A 23523-nucleotide genomic window follows, 5' to 3' on the forward strand; every position below is an offset into this window, starting at 1 on the left:
TCGGCCTCTGCCTGGCAGGCTCGAAGGGGCTGCGGGCCGCCGTTCCTCGCTCTCCAACCGGTGAGGCTTTAGCCTCCTGGCTTCGGGTCGGAGCCTTGCCCGGCGGCACGGGTTTTGGGGAGTGGAGGCTTCTCCGCACCGCTGGGGGCTTATGTGTACCGGAGCTCTCGGTATTCCCTTCTTTGCATTTCGCCTAGTCTCCGGGACGGAGGATTCCCTCTCCCTTGGTCTGCGGCCCGCGAGGAGCTGGGGCTGGAGGAAGATGGATGGCACAGCTCTGGCCCCTCCGAGGTGTGGGGGGAAGGGAGTGCGCGGGCTGAGATCTTCGCTTCTTCTGGCTGGATTTTGGGGGGGGGGGAGGGGTCTTCGGGATGGTTCTTTAAGGGGCGTCCGTTGTTTCAACTGTCTTTCTCCTCGAGGAAGGGGAGAGAAGAGGAGCCCCCAGTTTTTTCCCTAGTCTGCAAAGTAAGGAAATGTTCGTTATTTAAATGATGCTCTTGAATACCTTTCTTCGATGTCTCGTCCCAATTTCCGTTATTGGTTTTTCCACTTTTAGCCCCCAGCCCTTTGCCAAAAGAAACAAGCAGGCTATTTTTCTGTTGAATGTAAAGCTGTGTATTTTTTATTGTTAAGAATTGGGTAAGAAAACGGCAGATGGTCTTCTGTTTAAATGTGACAGTTTGTAGTCGATGAGGGAAGTGCGTTTCTTGTAAGTCGACCTCTAATGTCATGTATTGAAATTGGCTACTTTCGAGAACTAATTTGATGTAAAATGTTTTTGCTGCATATCGGACATTCAGGTGCCCCTTGTTATTTATAGTTGGTCTACGAAGATGTCCTTGACAAATTAAACATTTCTTTAAAATAAGACTTTTGTGATGGTTGTAGTTTGGTTGAACTTTAAACTGTGGATCCTTTCTTAATAGATCGCTGCTGTAGAAGACTAACAAGCGAAGGTCCCCCCCTCCCCTTTTGTCATGGCTCAGTTTGGAGGACAGAAGAATCCGCCATGGGCTACTCAGTTTACAGCCACTGCGGTATCTCAGCCAGGTCAGGCTTCCTCTGAACACATGTGCTATAGATGCCGGATTGGGGATATGTTTTAACTGTGTGTATTAATCTGTGCATAATACTGTTAATATAAATTTGCAAATGATGTATCTTTTAAGATTATCTGTGAAGCTTCTTTTAAAAATTGATAGACCAGCTAGCGAAATACCTGCTTTGCACAGCAGTTTGGACAGTTATATGTAGTCTTTTAAACGTTAAATTGGTTTAGTTATGTTAGAGGTTAGCAGCCACTCATTCATTCTAGTTTACCTCATTTGGCATGTTAAGGTGTCAGTATTCATAAGTTATATTTAAAATTAAATGTATTCATACTTTATGAAAAATTATAAGACTGGTTTTCAGGTATTTGAATTTTAAGTGAAAAAACCAACTCTAAAGAATTTATGAAGCAAAGGAAAAGAATAAATAGATGTAAAGGAAAAGAGCAAGTATTTACGTATTCAAAATAAAGCCTACGAAATGTCATTTTCAAAATAAGTAACAAAATACGTCATTAAAAGTGTTTATTTCAGCATTTCTTCCTATTGTTTTTGGGAGGACTTACTTTTTTTTTTTGCAATTTCTTGACTTATGGTTGAGTCTTCAGTTTACAAAATGAAATTTTGAGTTTCTCTGAGTACCCAGAAAAGTTGCAGCTTATTCTGTTAATTTGAATATATTTTACTTATGATATACTTGATACTAGTTTTTGCTGCATTTTACTTAAATTTTTGTTATTTGAGGTCAGTTGCAGAGACACTGTGATCTTCTAACTCTGATGTTCTAAATTGGATCGACATGATTATCTTGATTATTATTAGGTGACCTTTCTCTTTAAGGAAATGAATATATTAGGGTTTTTATTTTAGTTACTTTTGATTTGAAATATTAAAGGAGCAACAGTTGATTTGAGAGATTAAATGAGCAACTGAATATAATATGAAATAATAGTTATAATTGGTATCCAAGTGTTTCTTCTCTGTGTTAAACAGTGGGGAACCTGATAATGACTTAAGTTTGATAAAACAGGAATTATTACCAAATACTGTGTGTCCAGAAACAAGTGATGTGTACTGGTATTTTGGTAAAGAACATGTTTACCTGATTTCCTGTGTACAATTTGCTTTAATTTCTTATCTGTATTGTTCCTGTAGAATAGCTGTTATGGTGAATTTCTATTGTCTATAGTTCTTAACATCTATATTGTAATTACTTAAATATGCGCTGTGCTTTTGTTTTTATTTTGAAACTGAGCAAAGGAGAGACTATAAAGGTTTTAAAACTTGTCAAAGTCAGTAGTAATTATAGACCTCCTTTTCCATATTTGACAGTAGAGATTTCAAATGTAAATAATGGGATTTGTGTAAACAGTTTGTGCTCTAAGAAATTATGGATTTTTCTGGGACCTGTCATTAATCATAGTTTTTCAAAGTCTGATATTTTATTGATGCATCATGACTTTAGTAACTAACTAGGCAAGTATTTTGTTAGCATCTATGTTTAGTTTTCCTGCAAAAATCCTGGAGTAGGTTCTCTAGTGAGTGTTTTTATTAAATGTTTTTATTAAACTATTGAAATTTTTATGTTCTGTAGTTGGTAAAGAATCTGTCTGCAATGCAGGAGACCCCAGTTCAATTCCTGGGTTGGGAAGATCCCCTGGAGAAGGGATAGGCTACCTACTCCAGCATTCTTGGCCTTCCCTTGTGGCTCAATTGTAAAGAATCCACCTGCAATGTGGGAGACCTGGGTTCGATCTGGGTTGGGAAGATCCCCTGGAGAAGGGAAAAGCTACCCACTCCAGCATTCTGGCCTGGAGAATTCCATGGAGAGTCCATGAGGTCGAAAAGAATTGGACACGACTGAGTGACTTTCACTTTCATATTTTGAGCTGTTTCCTGAAAGCTTGATATTTTCTAGCCTTCATTTTCAAGCCTTTGTGACTAATCATTATCTTATTAGAATTGATTCTCAGAGTCAAGCTAATTTCTAAGTTGAACTTTTTTCAACTATAAGGCAATTATGGTTTTATTTACACCTCATTTCAATGGAGAATTTCAGCCCAGTATATATATATAAGGCTTTACATTTTCTCCTGTAAGCTTCAAATGCAATTTGATAAAAAACAATTTCAGCAGAGAGGGCATCAGAAGAACTTAATCAGGATAGTAGTGTAGGTGCCTATTTTATTCTAGTTACAAAAAAATGCATGCATTGAAATATGCCAGATATATTAGTATCAGAGGTCAATGTCAATCAAATCGTGGTCACACAACAGAAAAAGGTTAACTGAAAATTCAATTCAAATGAAAATATTTTGATCTTTGTGCCTGTGTATCTGACTCATTTTCTCCTGAAAGCAATATAAAAAAATTACTGCTATTTTTTTTTAGTATATGACTTAAGGTTATGTTCAGTTAATGGCTTTGCTATTCCATTTTCTAGCAAGATTGTCTTGCATTTGTACTTAACTCTGAAATCAGCTAACAGTGATTTGAACATTTCAGTGCATTCACACAGATGACATTGCTAAGTCACTTCAGTCATGTCCGACTGTGTGACCCCATGGATGGCAGCCCACCAGGCTTCCCCATCCCTGGGATTCTCCAGGCAAGAACACAGGAGTGGGTTGCCATTTCCTTCTCCAACGCGTGAACGTGAAGTCTCTCAGTCATGTTCGACCCTCAGCGACCCCATGGACTGCAGCCTTCCAGGCTCCTCCATCCATGGGATTTTCTAGGCAAGAGTACTGGAGTAGGGTGCCATTGCCTTCTCCGACAGATGACATATCTAAGATTAAAAACTTCAGTAAAAGTATGTACACTAGCACTTAATTGCTAAAATCTGTCATAAAGTTGAAGCTCAGTATTTGAATTATTTCTGATTAATTTTGATGCTGTTTTTCAATTGTGTCTGTACTATTCGCTCAGTCGTGTATGACTGTTTGCAACCCCATGTACTGTAGCCCACTCCTCTGTCCATGAGATTTCCTAGGCAAGAATACTGGAGTGGATTGCCATTCCCTTCTCCTGTGGATCTTCCTAACTTTAGAATTGAACCCCAGTCTCCTGCATTGCAGGCAGATTCTTTACCATCTGAGCCACCTAGGAAGCTGTCCAGTTAAGGAGTTAATAATTTCAAGTTTGTCATCTTTAATTTTCTTTTCCTTTACTCCCCATATTCAAACATATATCAAACTTTGACTTCTCCTTTGAAATGCCTCACATGTATTCCTCTCTTTTACTTTTAGGCTCTCTGTACTTCACATTTGGATGACTGATCCATAACTGCTTTCTCTTGCTTACATAAGCTATGCCAAGGTCTCTCACCTGACTTTCAGGCTCTTCCATACCCTTCCCAAAACTTTATACCCTGATCTGTGATGTGGGCTTCCCGGGTGGCACTAGTGGTAAAGAACCTGCCTGCCAATAGAGCAGACGTAAGAGATGCAGGTTCGATCCCTGGGTTGGGAAGATCCCCTGAAGAAGGAAATGGCTGTCCACTCCAGTATTCTTGCCTGGAGAATCTCATGGACGGAAGACTCTGGAGGGCCCCTGTTCATAGGGTCTCAAAGAATCAGACGACTGAGTGACTAAGCACATGATTTACCATAACATTCACTTAAGTCAGGATGTTCTTTTCCCCATCTGTCATTTGGTCATACTCTATATTTATTATTCTTCATTAAGTTCTAATTGCTTTAATTTGCTTTCCTCTTTTACTAGGTATGATACTTAACTATTTTCCCCCCTACCTCCAGTGTATCTGTCAGATGTGATAATTATTCCTAAAGCATGATTTCTATCTAAATTACAGAATGGGCCCTGAACTAGATTCTGTCTCAGCATCTTTCTCTAACAGATAAAGAATTTGAGGCCTAGAAAAGTGATGAAGTTTATCAGGAGAAAGTCACAGAAGAGTCTGTTGTTAGGACCTCAGAATGTGGTTCATTGCTTCTTCCATTATTCTGTTCTTTTCAGTTCAGTTCAGTTCAGTCGCATCCGACTCTTTGCGACCCCATGAACCACAGCATGCCAGGCCTCCCTATCCATCACCAACTCCCGGAGTTCACCCAAACCCATGTCCATTGAGTCGGTGATGACATCCAACCATCTCATCGTCTGTTGTCCCTTTCTCCTCTTGCCCTCAGTCTTTCCCAGCATCAGGGTCTTTTCAAATGAGTCAGCTCATTTCCAGCCTCGTTTCTAAATTTCCTATTCTGAAATACTTGTTTTTTAATATTTACCCTTGTCTTTAAAATTTACCCTATTTTTCCATTTTGTAGTTGAAGTGCTGTGTTACATATTCAGTGACAGTTATAACTGGGGCCAGAGCTTTTAGGTTTGAAAGTTAAACAATTTCTGTTGTGTCAAGGGACATTGAGAGGGATAGCTGGTAAGTCACTGATTGAATCTCTAAATATCCCTTAGATAAATTATAGTGATATAGGAGTATCTTCAGTATATTTGACTCAAAGTATTTGTATGTGTATATGTATATGATTGCAACAGTATTAAGACGTTTGGGTGGATTTAGCCAATTCCAGAACATATTTTCTCACCCATTTCTTTGACCATGTGTATGGTGATGAAGTCATGGTGATTATGTGATGCTCTAACAAGTGAAGTAATACAGTTGTTTTGAAGGTGACTGCATTTAAACACATTTTTTTGTACAAACTATTATTTATGCTGGGCCACATAGCTTGTGGGTCTTAGTTCCCCAACCTGGGATTGAACCCATGCATTGGAATCATGAGTATTGACCATTGGACCCCCAGGAAGTCCCCCCTCTACAAATTTTATTAAGATCACACTCCATTTAAAGTTACTTCAAAATACTGACTTTGTTTCTTGTGCTGCAGTGTGTTACCTTACACCCAGTGGTTGCATCTCCCCCTCCCCTGCCCTGTCTTGCCCCTCCCTCCCTCTCCTCAGAACTAGATACTAGTCTCTGTATCTGTGACTCTGCTTTTTTATTACATTCACTAGTTTTATTTTTTAGATTCCACATATATGTGATATACAGTATTTTTTCTTCTGCCTTTTTTTCACTTAGCATAATACCTTTCGAGTCTGTCCATATTGCTGAAATGGCAAGATTTTGGGTTTTTTTATGGCTAAGTAATATTCTATTGTGTATGTATATGTACCACACATCTTTATCTGTTCATCTGTTAATAAACACTTACGATGTTGTTATAAATATGACCTCATTTTTTCTTCCTTAATCTTAAAATCCCCATCTCTTGAGTCTTAAAATCCCCATCTCTTGAGTTGTCTTAAAATCCCCATCTCTTGAGTCAGGAGCTCACATTGTTAAATTGCAAGATTCATGGTCTTTTTCAAACAAATAATGGCTGATGTGCTATGTATACTTACATTAGTTATCTCTTGATAGAGTTGGATATATCCAACTCATTTGGTACAAATTGAAGATTGAAGGAATTCCCTGGCTGTCCAGTGGTTAGAACTCAGTGATTTCACTCCCCAGTTTGATTCCTGACTGGGGAACTAAGATTCTACAAGCCAGCATGCCTTCCCCCCACCCCCTGAAAAAAAGGGAAGATTGCCGTTGGTGTGGGCTAGCCCTTTTTAAACACTGCTAATGCTATGTAATAGGAAATTGTCTCTAAAACATTGTTCTAAGAGTAAAAAAAAATGTACATAAACTCTTAGGCTCATTAGTATGTTTTTTTTCCTTCATCTCTGAGCATGACTTGTACTCTCATCCAGTGAGTATTTTTATTAACATACTATAAGCTACACACCAGTGAGTACTCCATCCTTCTATCCTAAATTGAGTGGGCAACTCATGTTTATGCATTAGTGACTTTGCTTGAACTATTTGTTTTATGATCTGGGAAATAATTTTGGTCTCTTACAGCTGAAAATGTTTCAGAAGTGACTTTGAAAGTTTGAGTACTAACTTTGGGTAATAGAAAACTCTTTGAAAGGAATGGAGTTGAAAACTAAATTTCAGAGTCGTTCAAGGATGGACATGTGACATTGCATATAGTGTCTTTAACTTCCTGAGAGGGTTGTTCTGTGATGATGGATACATTATATGTCTTCGTTATCTAATATGGTGGCCACTAACCACATGTAGCTGTTGAGCCCTTGCTCCTTGAAATGTGGTTAATGTGACTGAGAGACTGAATTTCTCATTTTGTTTAATTTTCCCTAATTTAAATTGAAATAGACATGTATGGCTGGTGGCTGCTTATTGAAAATGTGATTAGTATAGAAGATTACAACATTTAGAATATATTACATTTAAAATACTATTTTATGCCTCAGTTTTTAAAATATGCTCATGGCTTATTTATAACTGGAAGTTTGTACCTTTCACTGTCTTAATTTCTTATTCTTAATGCCTTCTAATTCTTAAAAGATAATGAAGGGGGAAAAAAGGTAATGAATATTTCCAGTTACTTGGGTACGTTATGGGCTTAGAATAGAGTCTCAGAAGCAACAGCAATACATCGACCAGTGAGTATCTGTGCATGGAGGCATCAAAAAGGTTTGTGATTTCTGTGAGGATCACGTCTTAGGAAGGATGTTGAGTTGAAGATGACATTTAGCAGACTTGTTCACATGATTTAAAATTTGGGTTTATATTGTTTTAGTAAATCTACAAGTTATAAGGAGAATCTTCCATGTCTTCTCCCACATTGCTTTTTCTCTCCATAAGGTGTAAGATCGCTTTTGAACATATATTGATATATGGTAATTTCAAAGGATAAAGCATTGCTTGACCAGTGCCTTAAATAATTTTGCAGAAGGTGATAGAAAGTGAAGTTTCTTGGATCAGTTTGAAGTTTTTTTGTTTGTTTCTTTAATGCAATTTATTAAGGTGTTTGTTTTTTTTTTTTGCATAAGGTTACTCCAAATTATTTTTTTAATTGACGTATAGTTAATATACAGTGTTGTGTTGTTTCAGGTGTATTGCAAAGTGATTCCGTTATGTGTATATGTGTATATGTGTATATTCACATATGAAGTTTTGAATTTTACTATTTCGGAAGGGTGACTCATCTTAGTAAAGATAGGTATAAAGATAATAAGAATTTTTTAAATTTGTGAGTTTGATAAGATAAAGGGACAGCAAACAGGACAGGTTTCTCTTATGTGTTTTAATGGTGTGTTCCCAGATATTCAATATATGATAACTACTGGTATGTCATAAAATGAATACTTCCATCATATGAAACTGATTTTACATTTAAAAAAATAATATATTTTACATTTGTCCTTGTTATTAACTTCTGGTAACCTTCGGTCATTTAGGGCTTATTTCATAGGTCTGTGGAAGTATTGATACATGGTTATAAGTGTATCTGTTTCAGATGTATCATGAGACCTCAACAGTCATTTTGAATCAGGTACAGATAAATGAACAGACTGTTCCAATGTGGATAATTGGAAAAAATCTCCAACTGATAAGTGTTAGGCCACTTATGGAGAGAGAAAGATTAAGTCAGAGATTCATACCTTTGTTCTTTGCAAGCTGTAGAATTATCATGCAGAATATTGATTTTATTCAATTCAGAAGAGTAGCGAATGCTATATACAAAAAATATTCAAGGATAGCTTCTTAGATCTAGCTGCAAAAGAGAGGAGGATTAATACATTTTAATGAAATGTACTTTATTGAGCTTAAAATCTCAAACGATTTTAAAAAGAGCAATATTATATAGACATATAAAAGCCACAACCTATGCACAATGATTTCACAAAGTTTGAATTAACTAGCTAGTAGTGTGCAGCAGCTACTAGAATGTAAATTTTCTTCCCATAAATTTCTCTCAGCATTTGAGCCTTTCGGTACCTGTCAGTCTGCATTGTAGTTTCTAATTCATCACATTGACTGTCAACAGTGGAAAGAGATTACGGATATCAGCTATCATCCCACCTACTTAATGCTGGGCTGCTATATGTTGTCAGAGTCTAGAACACCTAGAAAAGCTGTAGGAAAAAGAGCTGTTTGTGAGATACTGGCTGTGAGCCCTTTTACTGTGACAGTTATTGATACTTTCCAGTGTTCTGGACATTGGTACTAGCAGAGTGAAACAGTAAATCAGAGGTCAGAGCTCACGTAGGGGAAGGAGATGCAGGTATGATTTGAATCACAAGAGGTTACTTTTGTCAAATACAGAACATCAAATTGAATTTTTAATTTTTCCTTTGTTCTCTACCTTTCTTGTGTTTACATGAGAATTTTGCTTCTGTTATCCTAGAAAAGTGGTTCTTAAGCTTGTTGGGGTTTCTTACCCTTTTGAAAATCTGATTAAAACTTTACACTTTCTTATCTGCACTTTTATGTACAGTTCCAGAAGTTAACAGGATCTACTGGTTAGAACCTGTGCTGTAGTTTTGTACGTTTCTTTCCATTCTCAGTGCAGTTAACCTCATTTTGAATTTGCATTGGTGTTAAGACATTCCCCACTTCTCTTTATTTTGTTAGTCTTGGTTTCTCCTTTTTACCCATCTATGGCATCTGACTTATCTTAAAAACAAAGAGAATAAAATATTAATGTTGTAAGGGTTTAGGATTGTGTATTCAGGACATGCAGTAGGTTTTTTCCCCCACCTGCTTCATTCTTTTTTAATTTTTAAAAAGCATGTTTTATCAAGGAGTAATGTGTAATTTATATGAATTCCAAACATGATTTCTGGGATTTGCTTGTTTTTGCCTCACTTTGTTGTTCGTTTGCTTTATTTTTAAATAGAATTAATCTGGACACTTTAAACAAGATTGATGATGAGCATCACAGGTCTAAAGATTCTCTGGTAGATTCTAGACTAGGTGCTTTGGTTAATTCATAAATGGTCTCTGTTCTGTTCCTGTAAGACACAGTATTGTTCTTTCTGTACAGTTACTAACTAATAGCTGTTGAGCAGCACTTTTTTCAGGTTACTCTAAGATACAAGCAAGATGCTTTGGAAAAGGGAGTGTTCCATGAGCAAATACTGTTTTATGGTGACCTCTTTTGAGATTCACAGTGCTTAGTGGCATATTAAATGTTCTGAGGATTCTTGCAGTAAAAACATGTACTTAATTTGCTGTTGCGTTAACTTTTAAAACCTTGGACCCCTTTTTTCCAAACTTAATGTCCTGGGGAGCAAGTCATCATTCTAGGAGATAAAGTTTTGGGAAGGGCAGTGCTAGACTGCAGTTTAGCTTTGTGTTTAAACTGTTCCTATCGTCTGTTGGCTAGTTTTACAGTTTTTTAATACAGAGTTGAAGTACAAGAAATACATGAAAACATCCTTGATAGTAGGATGTTTTAAGGGTGGATCACTTCCAGCAACACTGTCCTTAATGTATGATTCTAATCTGCTTGAGGGTAAAACTGTACATTCTAGATGAGTAAAATAAGATAATGTATTTTTTGCTCTTCCTGAAAATATTTCTTGAGGGTACTTTAGCCTCTTGGTCTAGCTGAGGTTGGTTGGGTTCATTCTGTAGTTTAATTTTATAGATTAAGTTTTTCTTGTATTTATCATGACTTGAACAAATATTTAAAGCCATTGGAATCTGAGGTGAGGCATTACTGAAATTTTTCTTTAGTTTTTTTTTTTTTCCTTCACTAAGCAGTGGCAGACTGTAATGCATAACTAAGCACTCATTGAAAATTCCTGGAAAGGATTCAAATAATCTTGACTTTTTTTTTTTCCTTCCCCCCTTTTTTAATCTCATTTTAGCTGCATTGGGTGTTCAGCAGCCATCTCTCCTTGGAGCATCTCCTACCATTTATACACAGCAAACTGCCTTGGCAGCAGCAGGCCTTACTACACAAACCCCAGCAAACTATCAGTTAACTCAAACTGCAGCATTGCAGCAACAAGCCGCAGCTGCAGCAGCTGCGTTGCAACAGGTGAATGTTTAGGTTTTAAAATGTGACATAGAAAACTTTCAAATCTGAGTAGCCAAGGGTAGGTACTTGTACATTTTAAGGAGTGAGTAATTGTGGAGTTACATTATGCTTATTTTTTTCTCATGATAAGAATTATTTATGCTCAGGACATAACAGAAGTGTAGCTGCAGAGTCAAAATTCTAAAGTCCGTATAGCTTAGTTATTTGAATAAAATTTCATTCTTGATGAATCTGAAAGTATAAATAATCACTATTTTGTTTATTTTAGATGAAGTGTAGCTGTTTAGAAAATTCCTTTTTAGTGTAATGCTGGTTATATATTTGAATGTATGTGTGTGTATATTGCTTTTTGAGAATGACTAAAACTAATATCCTTTTTTTTTTTTAAATCTTTTTTCCAGCAATACTCACAACCTCAGCAGGCCTTGTATAGTGTGCAACAACAGGTTAGTTTATATTTTCCATGTTAAAAACTGATTTTTAAAAAGTCATTTGTTGCAACTAAACTTACACAGATTTTAGTTCCCCTCAGTAACCTTAATGTGTGATTTGAATTCTTCTGGAGTGGAAGAAATGTGGTAGGTATAAAGAAATGTCTCCAAGGGAGAGGAAGCTAGGAGAGAGGTCCTGAAAACTCAAATCCTAAACCAGCAGCCAGTCTTTGTCACATGTTTTTATGAAAGCATGTAGAAGATAATCTGGAAAGAATCACTCTGAATGAATCACTCTGAATGAATCTTTGGCCCAATACTCCTGTTTGAAGCCTTCAGGCCTGTGTCCTGTACTAGACTACATGTCAAAATGAAAAGCTCCTTTTTCCCATTTGAAGCCTAAACCCTAGACAGACCATTGACTTTCAGCCTTTATTTATTTAAAGCAATGGAGTCCTACTTCCCCCACCCCCAATCAAATTGTATATTGAAATCCAGTATGTAAAATATAAAAATAGTGTTGGAAATGGGAGGAAGCCTCCCGTTGTAGTTCCCCTATTCCCAGGGCACAGTTGAACAATTTGAAAGCACCTTACTTGGACTAAAATAAGTTTCTTTGGCTCCTTTTCCCCAAGCTCATACTCTAATCATCATCTTCGAGGGTTATTATATCTATGATGGTAAGAAAAACAGAACCCAAGGAAAAACATATCAAGCAAAGTAGAAAGTCTGCCTTTAGACTTACTTTAGTAGTTAGGAAATACATTATCAAAGCCTATGTGTTGTTTTGAACCACATCAAAATGGCAATACTCAAATGTTTTGCCCTAAAAACTGCCATTACTTATCCATTCTTAACTTTCAGAAAAAGAAATTTGATAGATTTAACGTTTATACTGTTTTGAGTTAAAATGTCATATAGATTGTTTTATCCTAGCTTTTTAAGTCTAGTAAGGATTTATTTGGAAGATTATTAGTCACAGTGAATAAAAAGTCATGAATAGAACTGAGATCTTCAGATTCTACCATTGGGCTTAAAACACTAGTTAGAAGCTAATAAACATTAATGATGTCCCAAGAGAAATCTTACTTAAGCCCAAATCTTACCCTGCTCAGGATGTCCACAGCTCAGAAATGATGCCCATGCCTTCCTCAGACTGCTTACCTAACCAGTAGGAAAAAAGACCTTTTCCTCAAGTTATTAAGCATCATCAGGAGATGCCTGCTCTCCTAGCTGTATACTCTTTAGTACTGTTGGGGCACTAGAGCATGATAAGAAAACTCCAGGCTGGGCAGCTTAAGAATGTTGAAACGTGACAGGGAGAAGGAGCACCAAGGATAAGTATTTCTTTGGAGACCCTCCTGATGGTGAATAAAAAACACAGTGCTGAAACTTCATAAAGTTACTTTTCTTCCACAGAAGAAAAATTTAAAATTTCTCCCTTCCTACCAATTCCTTTTGCTTTCTGGTAATGTTCTGTTTTGTTATTGCTGTCAAAACTCTGTCAGAATGTGTGGTCCTTTATCTTTGGGAAATCTGACTGTGAGGAAGTGCTTCTCATTTTATGGAGTTTTATATATATATTAATTAGACATCTAGCAAGTAATATTTTTGATATAGATAGCATACTGATGATATTGAATCATTTCTGTAGCATGGTAATTAATGTGGGACATAACCGGAGGTTTCCCCCACTAGGGACTTGTGGGTTTTTTTCTGGATGTTATTCCTATGAAATAGCAAAAATAATACCTTGATCCTTATTGAATGAGTTATATTTAAGGTCTTCTGCAGTTGTTACAAATACTTGTAGGAAACCTCACTCTGATGACTTCTGTTACTTTTTATCTGTTTCTTAGTTAGAATAATCATTTAATAGAAATTTTTCCTTTTGTAAAGCATCTGTGAAACAGCAATTCCAATTGATCCTTATCTTTTTTCTCTCCTGTTTTTGTTTGGTTTTTGTTTTATTTTTAGTTACAGCAACCTCAGCAGACCCTTTTAACACAGGTTAGTTTGGCATTACTTTATTTCTTTTGAATATCTGAATGCAGAGTAGACTACAGTTTTATTCCTATTCTGGGTTTTCTTTCAGTATTTAAAAATGAATATTTGTTGGAGTCACATAATAGTTTAGCAAAATAATGTTGAATAAAGCATTGTTTTGCTTTTTCTTTTATGCTATTTGATTGCTGATCCTACTATGATCTAGTTTGAATAAATATGAGGCCTTATTTTAAATTTAATACTGATTTTTTGGCTTTTACATTTTCTTTGTAGCTTAAATTATTTTTAGGGATTTTTTTGTATATGTTATATCTTCATTTGACTTTATTATAGGAAAGTTATTGTAATGCATTATCAACTTAATTTTTCAGCAGCATTAAAAATTTTGTTAACTTTTGATACATAATGATACTTTAGGCTTTGTGGACCACTTACGGTCTATGTTGCATATTTTTTTTCCTTTTATATAATTCTTTAAAAGTGCAAAAACCAGGAATTCCCTTTGTCCAGTGGTTAGGACTCCATGCTTTCACTGTTGAGAGCTCAGGTTTTGATCCGTGTTCGAGGAACTACAATCCTACAAACTGCATGGCACAGTTTTGAAAGAAATAAAAAATGTAAAACCCATTTTTGGCTAGTAAGTTGTATAAACATCATAAGCTGTGGGCTGGATTTGGTCCTTGAATTTCGGTTCAGTGGCCCCTGATGTACGCAGCTGTTAAGAAAGCAGAACCTGTAATAATACCTGAGGACAGTGATTGCCCCATGGATAGGGAACTAGATGGCAAAGGAGCAGAGAAACTTTTTACTCTGTAACCTTTTGTACCTTTCACAATGTTGAATCTGTTACTTTTAAGAAAGTACACTTCGGTTGAGAAATCAGCCTCATTTTGTTTTTATAAAGAAGCTAAAATTGGGACTTCCCTGGTGGTCCAGTAGTTAAGTTGAGCTTCTACTTCAGAGGTTACGAGTTTGATCCCTGGTCTGGGAACTAAGATCCCACATGCCCTGCAGTGCAGTTAGAAAAAGGAAAAACACAGCTAAAATTGATTAACACATATATCCTATTTTCAGTCTTCAATAGTAGGATTTCCAGACTAAATAGAAAAGGTATAAAAGTTAGCCTCTTAGAATGCTGTGCTTACTTGCTCAGTTGTGTGACTCTTTGTGACTCCAGGGACAGTAGCCCACCAGTCTCCTCTGTCCGTGGGGATTCTCTAGGCAAAGGATACTGGAGTAGGTTGCCATACCCTTCTCCAGGGAATCTTCCCAACCTAGGGATCGAACCCAGGTCTCCAGCATTGCAGGCAGACTTCTTACGTTTGAGCCACCAGGGAAGCCTTTTCTTAGAATAGCATTTTCCAAAGTGTACCCGTATTTTTTTTTTCCTTGTATATAATTCTTTAAAGGTGCAAAAACCAGGAATTCCCTTTGTCCAGTGGTTAGGACTCTGTGCTCTCACTGTTGAGAGTTCAGGTTTTGATCCTTGTTCAAGGAACTGCAGTCACACAAACTGAATGGCACAGTTTTGAAAGAAAAAAAATATGTCTTAGGATGTTAAAGAAATGTCATGAGAATTTCATGGCTGTAGTTTTAAGAGATGCCGAGTTCCTTTACTAATTATAGAACTGGACTCACCTATTATTTTTTCAATTGTAGAACGTCGAGACTTGCTTTATTGGGAAAGTGTAAAATGAATTATGGAATTTGAGTCGAATCATGATTATTCCTTTATTTTTAATGATTTTATTTCTGTTTATATATAGAAATTTTAATAATATGTTGTTATTCATGCTTGATTATGCCAGAAAAGACCAATGAAACTGTTACCTTTTCCCTCAAGTTTTATTGAGTTATAATTGACGTATGACATTGTATTAGTGTAAGGTGTACAGCATGATTTAATATCATATATATGTATAGTGAGATGATCTTCACAATCAGTTAACATGTATCACCTCACATAAGTGAATTTTTCTTTTTCTTGTGATGAGAACTTTCAAAATGTACTCTCTTAACAAATTTCAAATGTATGATACAGTATTGTTAACCATAGTTACCATTCCGTACATCTCCAGAACTTACGTTTAACTGGAAGGTTGTACTGTCGTTTGTCCCAGCAGACTCGCCTCTGGCAGCTACCAGTCTGTTTTCTGTTTTTATGAGTTCTTTGGTTTTTCTAGATTGCATGTATAAAAGTGAGATCATACGTAATTGTATCTCTCTCTCTGCCTCATTTCACTTATCTAGGACTTTCCTGAGTCTTTGTTGTGCTATTATGGATTTTGAGTTTCTAAGAGGGGGCTAGAATAAGCAGTGTTTTTTAAAACTCATTACACTATGGTGGCTTTTTTCCCCTGAAACTTCCCTGTAAAAGCACTCATCTGAGGGAACTTAATCATGAAATTGATTAAAAAAAAAATTTTTTTTTCAGACTTGAGTTGCGTCTTCAAGGTGTACCTACGTATTAAATTGTTTTTAGAATTTTGAGTTAGTTTTAAGTAGTCATTTTTTATTTCTAGACTACTTGTAATCCTTACCTTAATTTGATGTTGATTTTGTTTTATAGCCAGCTGTTGGACTGCCTACAAGCCTTAGCTTGTCAACTCCTCAACCTGCAGCTCAGATAACTGTATCATATCCAACACCAAGGTCCAGTCAGCAACAAACACAACCTCAGAAACAGCGTGTTTTTACAGGGGCTGTCACAAAACTACACGATACGTTTGGATTTGTGGATGAAGATGTATTCTTTCAGCTTAGGTAAACTTAATTAGTTGTTGGCAGATGGCTGCTTGTATCTAGCGTTAAGTATTTTGATAAGACACCTGCTTAGCTGGGGCATGGAATTGTGGTTTAGCTATAGTTTTCTGCTTTAATAATTCAACCTGTACCTGTGGCATTTTTTGATGGAGAACGTGATGAAAGATCTCTTTTGATTATTGAATGCTCTAGTCCTTGTGAATTCTTTATAAATGTTTTATAGGGGTGAGTTTACATTTCTAGCTGTTAGTGAACAGACTTACAGTAAGGTTTAAGATTAAAATAATCATATACTGTTTAAAATTTAATCTTCTGTTTGACATACCTCATGATAACATATATGTAAAATGTTGTAGCTTCCCTGGTGGCTCAGACTGTACAGCATCTGCCTGCAATGCAGGAGACCCAGGTTCAATCCCTGGGTTGGGAAGATCCCCTGGAGAAGAAAATGGCAACCTACTCCAGTATTCTTGCCTGAAAAATCCCATTGGATGGAGGAGCCTTGTGGGCTACAGTCCATGGGGTTGCAAAGAGTCGGATATGACTGAGCGACTTCACTTTCACTTTACTTAGCTGAAAAAAAAAATAGGATTAAATGATTGATAAACTAATGGATTTGAATTATTATTCTGTTCATGTAGTGGTGGTTGCAGGAAATATGTATTTCCTTTGATATTTCAAATTACTTCTAATGAACTTCTTAGAAGTGCTTTGAAATATTAAGTTTAATTGCTGTGTAAGATTTTTCTGTTTAAGTGGGTCTCCTGTTTTCTATATTTTTCTGCTTAAGTCTCAGAGGTGTATCTACTTTTCAAAAGAGATTTTCAGGCTTCCTATTTCTGGTGTACTTTACAGTGTTTAGTATTAACATATAAATCTTTTGGTAGAATTTATTCTAATAGTGTTTGTATTTAACTTAATTTTTTTTTCAGTGCTGTCAAAGGGAAAACCCCCCAAGTGGGTGACAGAGTATTGGTTGAAGCTACGTATAATCCCAATATGCCTTTTAAATGGAATGCACAAAGAATTCAAACACTACCAAACCAGGTATATAAAATAGTATTCTAAAAACTTGGTTATTGAGTCTTCCAATTTACGAAGATTTTTCTTTGTTTTTTAAAATGTTATTTCTTTTTGTTAAGAATCAGTCCCAGACTCAACCTTTACTGAAGACTCCTCCTGCCGTACTTCAGCCAATTGCACCACAGACAACATTTGGTGTTCAGGCTCAGCCCCAGCCCCAGTCACTGCTGCAGGCACAGATTTCAGCGGCTTCTATTACACCACTGTTGCAGACTCAGCCGCAGCCTTTATTACAGCAACCACAGCAGAAAGGTATTACAGACTAAAACCTAGCTGTTCAGTTATTAAAATAATGAGAGTATGCTACTAATTACAAAAAAAAGCAGGGACTAGTAGAATACCTAAAAATAAAGTTAAATATCTTTTGTAGAGAATTTCTACTTGTATAGCGATCAGGAAGTGTTTTTATAGAGGAAAATGTATCGAGACTTCTTAAAAACATGACATTGTATATGTATGTAGAGTCTGGTGGCAGCACCTCACTCATTGAACAATAGTGTATCAAACAAATGAACTGTTTTAAATTTTCTGAAGCAAATTGATAATTTGTAACTCTATACAGTTTCTTGGAAATGGCAACCCACTCCAGTGTTCTTACCTGGAGAATCCCAGGGATGGGGGAGCCTAGTGGGCTGCTGTCTCTGGGGTCACACAGTCAGACACGACTGAAGCGACTTAGCAGCAGCAGCAGTAGCATCCAGTTTTCTTACCCAAAAATACTAAAAATGATAGTCTTAACTTTTGCAGAAGTCTACTTAATTGGTATTTTTTTAAATGTAATTGTGGCATTTTCTGTTTTGTAAATTGGCACAAACATAACATTTATAAAACTGATTGCAGTTAATTAATTATTATTGAATAAACACCCATGTAATCATTACTTGGGTAAAAAAGTACATTATTAGTTAACTCCTTTTCTTTTTTAACAGTTTTACTCTAAGTATGTATGCTCGTAATATACTTCAGCCTTGCCTGTTTTTGAATTTTACATATGTGATTATATAATCTTTTTTATAAGAATTTTGTTCATTATATTTTAAAGTTTTTCATACTTTCTTGTTTTATGTGGCTCTAATTTCTTTGTTTTCATTATTGGATAATGTTCCATTGTATGAATATTGTACAATTTATGTTTTTGTTTGGTAAATGTACTGTTTCTAGTTTTTGTTTTCTGAAAACATTGCAGTGTATGTTCATGATGTAGGCATTTTGACATTTCACCCATTAACGTAAGTGTGCCTTTCCTTAAAGAGAATCTTTTCCTATTATTACCACAATCTATTGTCACTTCTAAAAAAAGCATTTAAATACTTTATTTATATTTAGACACCCCCAGTTGTCTCGCAGATTTCTTTTAAAAAGGTTGTTCTTTGTTTCCTGAATGAAAAGGCAGTCACGTTTCATGTGTTGTATCTGGTTATGTTACTTTGGGCTTTCCAGGTGGCTCAGTAATTAAAGAATCCTCCTGCAGTGCAGGAGACAGCCGGTTCAGTCCCTGAATCAGCAAGATTCTCTAGAGAAGGAAATGGCAACCCACTCCAGTATTCTTGCCTAGAAAATCCCATGGATAAGGGAGCCTGGCAGGCTGTAATCCATGGGGTTGCAAAAGAGTAACTAAACAGTAGCAACAACAGTGTTTCTTTAGTCTTTTTATTCCAAAATAGTTTTCCATTTTTTCTTTCTTCCTTTATAGCATTGACTTTTTAAAATACTGGTCTAGTTGACTTGTAAATTCTCTTATAATGTTTTATTCTGAATTGTGTGGATTCCTTGTGGTATTTTTACCTTGTTCCTCTTTCTGCCATATAAACTATAAAGTAAAAGTTAGGTCTAAAGGCTTTTGGCACATTTTAGGTGATGTTTTCTAATTCGTACTGCATCATACTAGGAGGGAAATGTTGTTAGATTCTTCCAGTATTATAGGTGGTGGATTACTTGGTCAAAGTGATGGTCATAGATCTCTTTTTATAAAGGTTTTTCTCTGTGTTGAAAATGTCTGGATGATACTCTGGTGCTGCGAGAATGTCTTGTGTAGCCAACAACAAGGGTTTGTTGTTTTTTAATGTCTTTGCTTTAATATCTGTAGGTCAGAGATTGGCACATTGTAGCCCTATGATTTGGTCTGTGGCCTGGTTTTGTATGGTCCCTGAGCTGAAAATGGTTTCTACACTTTTAAATGATAGTTTAAAAATATATAAATGTGCAAATCATCCCTGGCATTTACCATTTATGGGTCACAAAACCTAAAAGCCAAATTTTTCTATATAAAATTTAACCCAGTGATGCTTTTAAACTTCATTTAAATAAGTTAAAATGTGTTTTTCTGTATCTTTTAAAGCTGGTTTATTGCAGCCTCCTGTTCGTATAGTTTCACAGCCACAACCAGCACGAAGGTTAGATCCACCATCCAGATTTTCAGGAAGAAATGACAGAGGGGATCAAGTGCCCAACAGAAAAGATGACCGAAGGTATGTTTTTAGAAGTATACTTTTGATAGTGGTGATGGTTGTACAGTGTGAACGAATGCACTTAATGCCACTGAACTGTAAACCTCAAAATGATTAAAATAGATTATTATATTGTGTGTATTTTACCACAGTGTTCAAGAAGTTATTTTAAAATGTACACCGTGAAATGTTGCTTATATTTATACGTATGCTTATACATATTAAATTTACTTCATTAAAGAACTCCTTGATAATGCTAGAAAAAGTAATTTTAGAAAAATTTGCTTTAAGTCGTGAAAGAGAAAGAGAAAGACGTAGATCCAGAGAAAGATCTCCTCAGAGAAAACGTTCCCGCGAGAGATCTCCTCGGAGAGAGAGAGAACGGTCACCTCGGAGAGTCCGACGTGTTGTCCCACGTTACACAGTTCAGTTTTCAAAGTTTTCTTTAGATTGGTAAGTTCTTTTTTTCCCCATTGTTTTCTTAAATTACTAATTTTGTACTTTTTGTAATTTGGAGGAATGTGTTACATTTAGAGAATTTTTTTTCCTGTATAATTTTGATTTCATAACATTTAGTTCTTAGTTACATAAGAGCAGAAAGGCAATTTGAATTAGCATTTATGTTCTTTGCAAGATTGCATTATTTTCATACACTCATTATAGGTACTAGCTATTGAAAAAGGCAGCCCCTCTGTAATGAAGTTGTTCCTTAAAAGTGAAATTATTTAAGATTCTAGTTTATTGATGACTTTATTAAGGTCATGCGTAGTTCATTGTGTATGATGAAGTAATGATACAGTACTGACCAGTTACTTCAAGTTCTCTGTGGCTGTGCAGTGTAATAGAAACATGGTTCTGTGTATGTACTTAACAGACATATAACATATACACATATGTGTGTATACATATATACGTATTTTAGCTTTTGAAATCAGAAGTAACTGGAAAGTTAGCAAGAATTTTTAACCTTCACTTGTGAAATGGAAATTATATTAACTATCCAGAACTAATTGTGAGGTTGGGCTGATTTCATGTAAGTAAAGCACTTAATCCATTGTTTGGCAGTTGTAGATAGTGATGGCTGGGATGTGGTGGCCAACTAGGTAATAGGTGCAAAATTGTAATTCATAAAGAGGGAAATTGATAAATGACTAATCTACTCTAAAGGAAGGGAAGAATCCTCTCAAAGCCTTGGAACTGATAATTGTGTATAAGATAAATTAACAGGTGGTAAAAGCAAATTTACAATAAAATAAGAAATGAATCAGTGAAAGTGTTTAAAACTGTTTGACATAGGAACAAATAACTATGTAGTTCAGTGTCTTGAGAGGGTATTGCTCCATTTGACAAAGTGTTCATAATACTGACCTACAAAAATTAAAATTTCTACTTATTCAGTTTTATATTGAGTAAACCAGGGTAGTGTTTAAGCTACTCCATGCCCGCAAAGTCTTGCTTGATGACTTTGCTTAGTTGTTAGGTAGATGATGTTCATTTACTTTTGCATGTGGTAAAATCACTAACGATTCTTAATTTTATTAGTTTTCTTGTTACTCCTGTTTACTTGTATATTTTAAAAATATGTCTGCATATTTCAGAGGAATTCATTTGAAACAAAACCACATGTCCAGATTAACTAGAGCAGCTCTGCTTTTAAACTCATCTGTTCCTAGCTCAATTGCTATTCTGGGAGGAATTGATACTTAGGATGTAATTTGAACAGCTGTCTTTATCCTTCCAAGTTAAATCTTCATGGTATCACTTCCTCACTTTGAAGTAAATTCCCAGATATCAGAGGAACACATTACAAATAAAAGTTATTTTAGAGTTGCCATTTTTCTTCTCATCGGTAGTTGTGGAAATCAAGATTTTCTTGTAGTAATGTGGTTATAATAGGGGATATATGCCAAGAAGTGGTGATGTTTCATTCATTTATAGATTTTATTCCTGTGGGATAAAACATGACTTCAGAGATTCTAGTGATGGAAAACTAAAACTATTACAGTTTTTGTTTGTAACACTTCTTTTAAAAAACAATAACAACACTCAGATAACCACATTTTTTATATTTTGACAGCAAAATTTTATCCAAATATGTCAACAACTGTAGTAACAAGCTTATAATTCTATATTTTAGGTTTCAAATGAAAAGACATCCTTGTGGATACATAGAGCTCACATTTTGTACTTTCTGTTTTTTAAAAGGACAGTGTAGTTAATCTTATCTTACACACTATTGGTATTTTCCACTTTTCATTATGTTTTTAACTTATCTCTCAGCCTTTTTACTAGATTGATTTACTTTTGAGTGTCTCTCCTTTAAATGTTCTGTTTCTTAGGAAAAAGGAAATCATCCTTTAAAAATAAATACAGTATGTTACATTTAAAAGACAAGAAACTTATCCTCTCTTTACATAATAAATCAGGTATGGATCTTAATCATTAAATAGAGAGGTATAGAGATGCGAAGAAATAAAGATTTTATTTTTTTCTATACTGTATAAGCCTGATGGAGGAGCTGTCATACTCATTGGTGCTATTCTTATCCCTTCTTTGTATTCATTCTGTATGAACCATAATTTTCTCAAAAATACAGCTTCAACTGAAACAGAATTGATTTTGTTCAGATCTGCTCTGGAACTTGGTTTGAAGTTATTTCAAAGGGTCTTCTCTAAGTGAATTTTAAGCTATACACAAATAATAAAGAAGGTAACACGTAGGTGCTATTTATTCAAAACTGTAAATAAATGTATTTGAAAATGACATTTTCATATGCTTCTATATAAATGTAAAGCTCGTTAATAGTTGACTATTCATTTTCAACTGGCTTTTAACTGTGTCAAATTATATATTTATAGCTTTAGAATTGAGTGAATCTTTGCATAATCTTTGGTGTTAGAGGCACTTTATTCACTACTTATGTCTGTTTTTCAGTCCTAGTTGTGACATGATGGAACTAAGGCGCCGTTATCAGAATTTATATATACCTAGTGACTTTTTTGATGCTCAGTTTACATGGGTGGATGCTTTCCCTTTGTCAAGACCATTTCAGCTGGGAAATTACTGCAATTTCTATGTAATGCACAGAGAAGTAGAGTCCTTAGAAAAAAATATGGCCATTCTTGATCCACCAGATGCTGATCATTTATACAGTGCAAAGGTTTGTATTCTGTGATACACGGCTAAAATTTCTGAGCAGTTGTTTGTATTAAGAGTGTATGTGAAGTTAATCTTCAGAAAGTATTATGTTTTAAGACCTGAAAGCCTGTGTTTTCTTCTTGTCTGCCTGATTGTTTGGTTGTTAAAGTAATTTAACCTCTTTTTTGCTTTAATTCTTGAGCTGTAAAACTGTGATACTGCGTCAACATTTTGAACCTTATAAAATGTGAAGATGAAGTTCATTTTATTGAGCTTTTTGAAATGTTCTATGGCTTCTGATAGATCCAGATAAAATGTTTTGTTGGGTAAATGCACCATATTTTAGTCTTTGGGATAACATTGAGTATATTGCTTATGGTCAGTAGTTTTCTGCTATTTGATAAACATAGATCAAAACGCCTTTTCTTCCAAAGTTACCTATATAATTATAAGATATCCAATACCATTTCTGCTGTAGCATTTTCCATTTTTTACAAAAAAAAAAAAAAACTTCAGCTAAATGTTATGGAAGGATAATTAGTAGTGCTTCTCATTTTTTTACATTACTTTAGACTTTTGACAGGATTGAATTATTTGACTGTAATAGGTAATGCTGATGGCTAGCCCTAGTATGGAAGATTTGTATCATAAGTCATGTGCTCTTGCTGAAGACCCACAAGAACTTCGAGATGGATTTCAGCATCCTGCTAGACTCGTTAAGGTAAAC

General features: G+C 35.5%; 1 protein-coding gene across 9 annotated transcripts in view; it reads left to right on the forward strand.

The window, feature by feature from the left end:
• CCAR1 (cell division cycle and apoptosis regulator 1) overlaps positions 1 to 23523 on the forward strand; it is a 46711-nt gene that overhangs the window by 580 nt on the left and 22608 nt on the right. For 4 of the 9 annotated variants that reach the window (XM_010852189.1, XM_010852183.1, XM_010852186.1 and 1 more), the window contains exons 2-12: positions 927 to 1050; positions 10755 to 10927; positions 11329 to 11373; positions 13336 to 13368; positions 15935 to 16128; positions 17061 to 17175; positions 17271 to 17463; positions 19550 to 19679; positions 19950 to 20111; positions 22593 to 22818; positions 23404 to 23517. In XM_010852189.1, coding sequence (XP_010850491.1) covers positions 978 to 1050; positions 10755 to 10927; positions 11329 to 11373; positions 13336 to 13368; positions 15935 to 16128; positions 17061 to 17175; positions 17271 to 17463; positions 19550 to 19679; positions 19950 to 20111; positions 22593 to 22818; positions 23404 to 23517 — 1458 coding nt within the window. In that variant the 5' untranslated portion in view covers positions 927 to 977. Of the gene's footprint in view, positions 1 to 197; positions 466 to 926; positions 1051 to 10754; positions 10928 to 11328; positions 11374 to 13335; positions 13369 to 15934; positions 16129 to 17060; positions 17176 to 17270; positions 17464 to 19549; positions 19680 to 19949; positions 20112 to 22592; positions 22819 to 23403; positions 23518 to 23523 lie in introns of all 9 variants that reach the window. The other 5 variants (XM_010852184.1, XM_010852187.1, XM_010852190.1 and 2 more) reach the window with 3 other exon arrangements.

Source organism: Bison bison, unplaced genomic scaffold (assembly GCF_000754665.1).
Source record: "Bison bison bison isolate TAMUID 2011002044 unplaced genomic scaffold, Bison_UMD1.0 scf7180017864309, whole genome shotgun sequence".
NCBI lineage: Eukaryota > Metazoa > Chordata > Mammalia > Artiodactyla > Bovidae > Bison > Bison bison.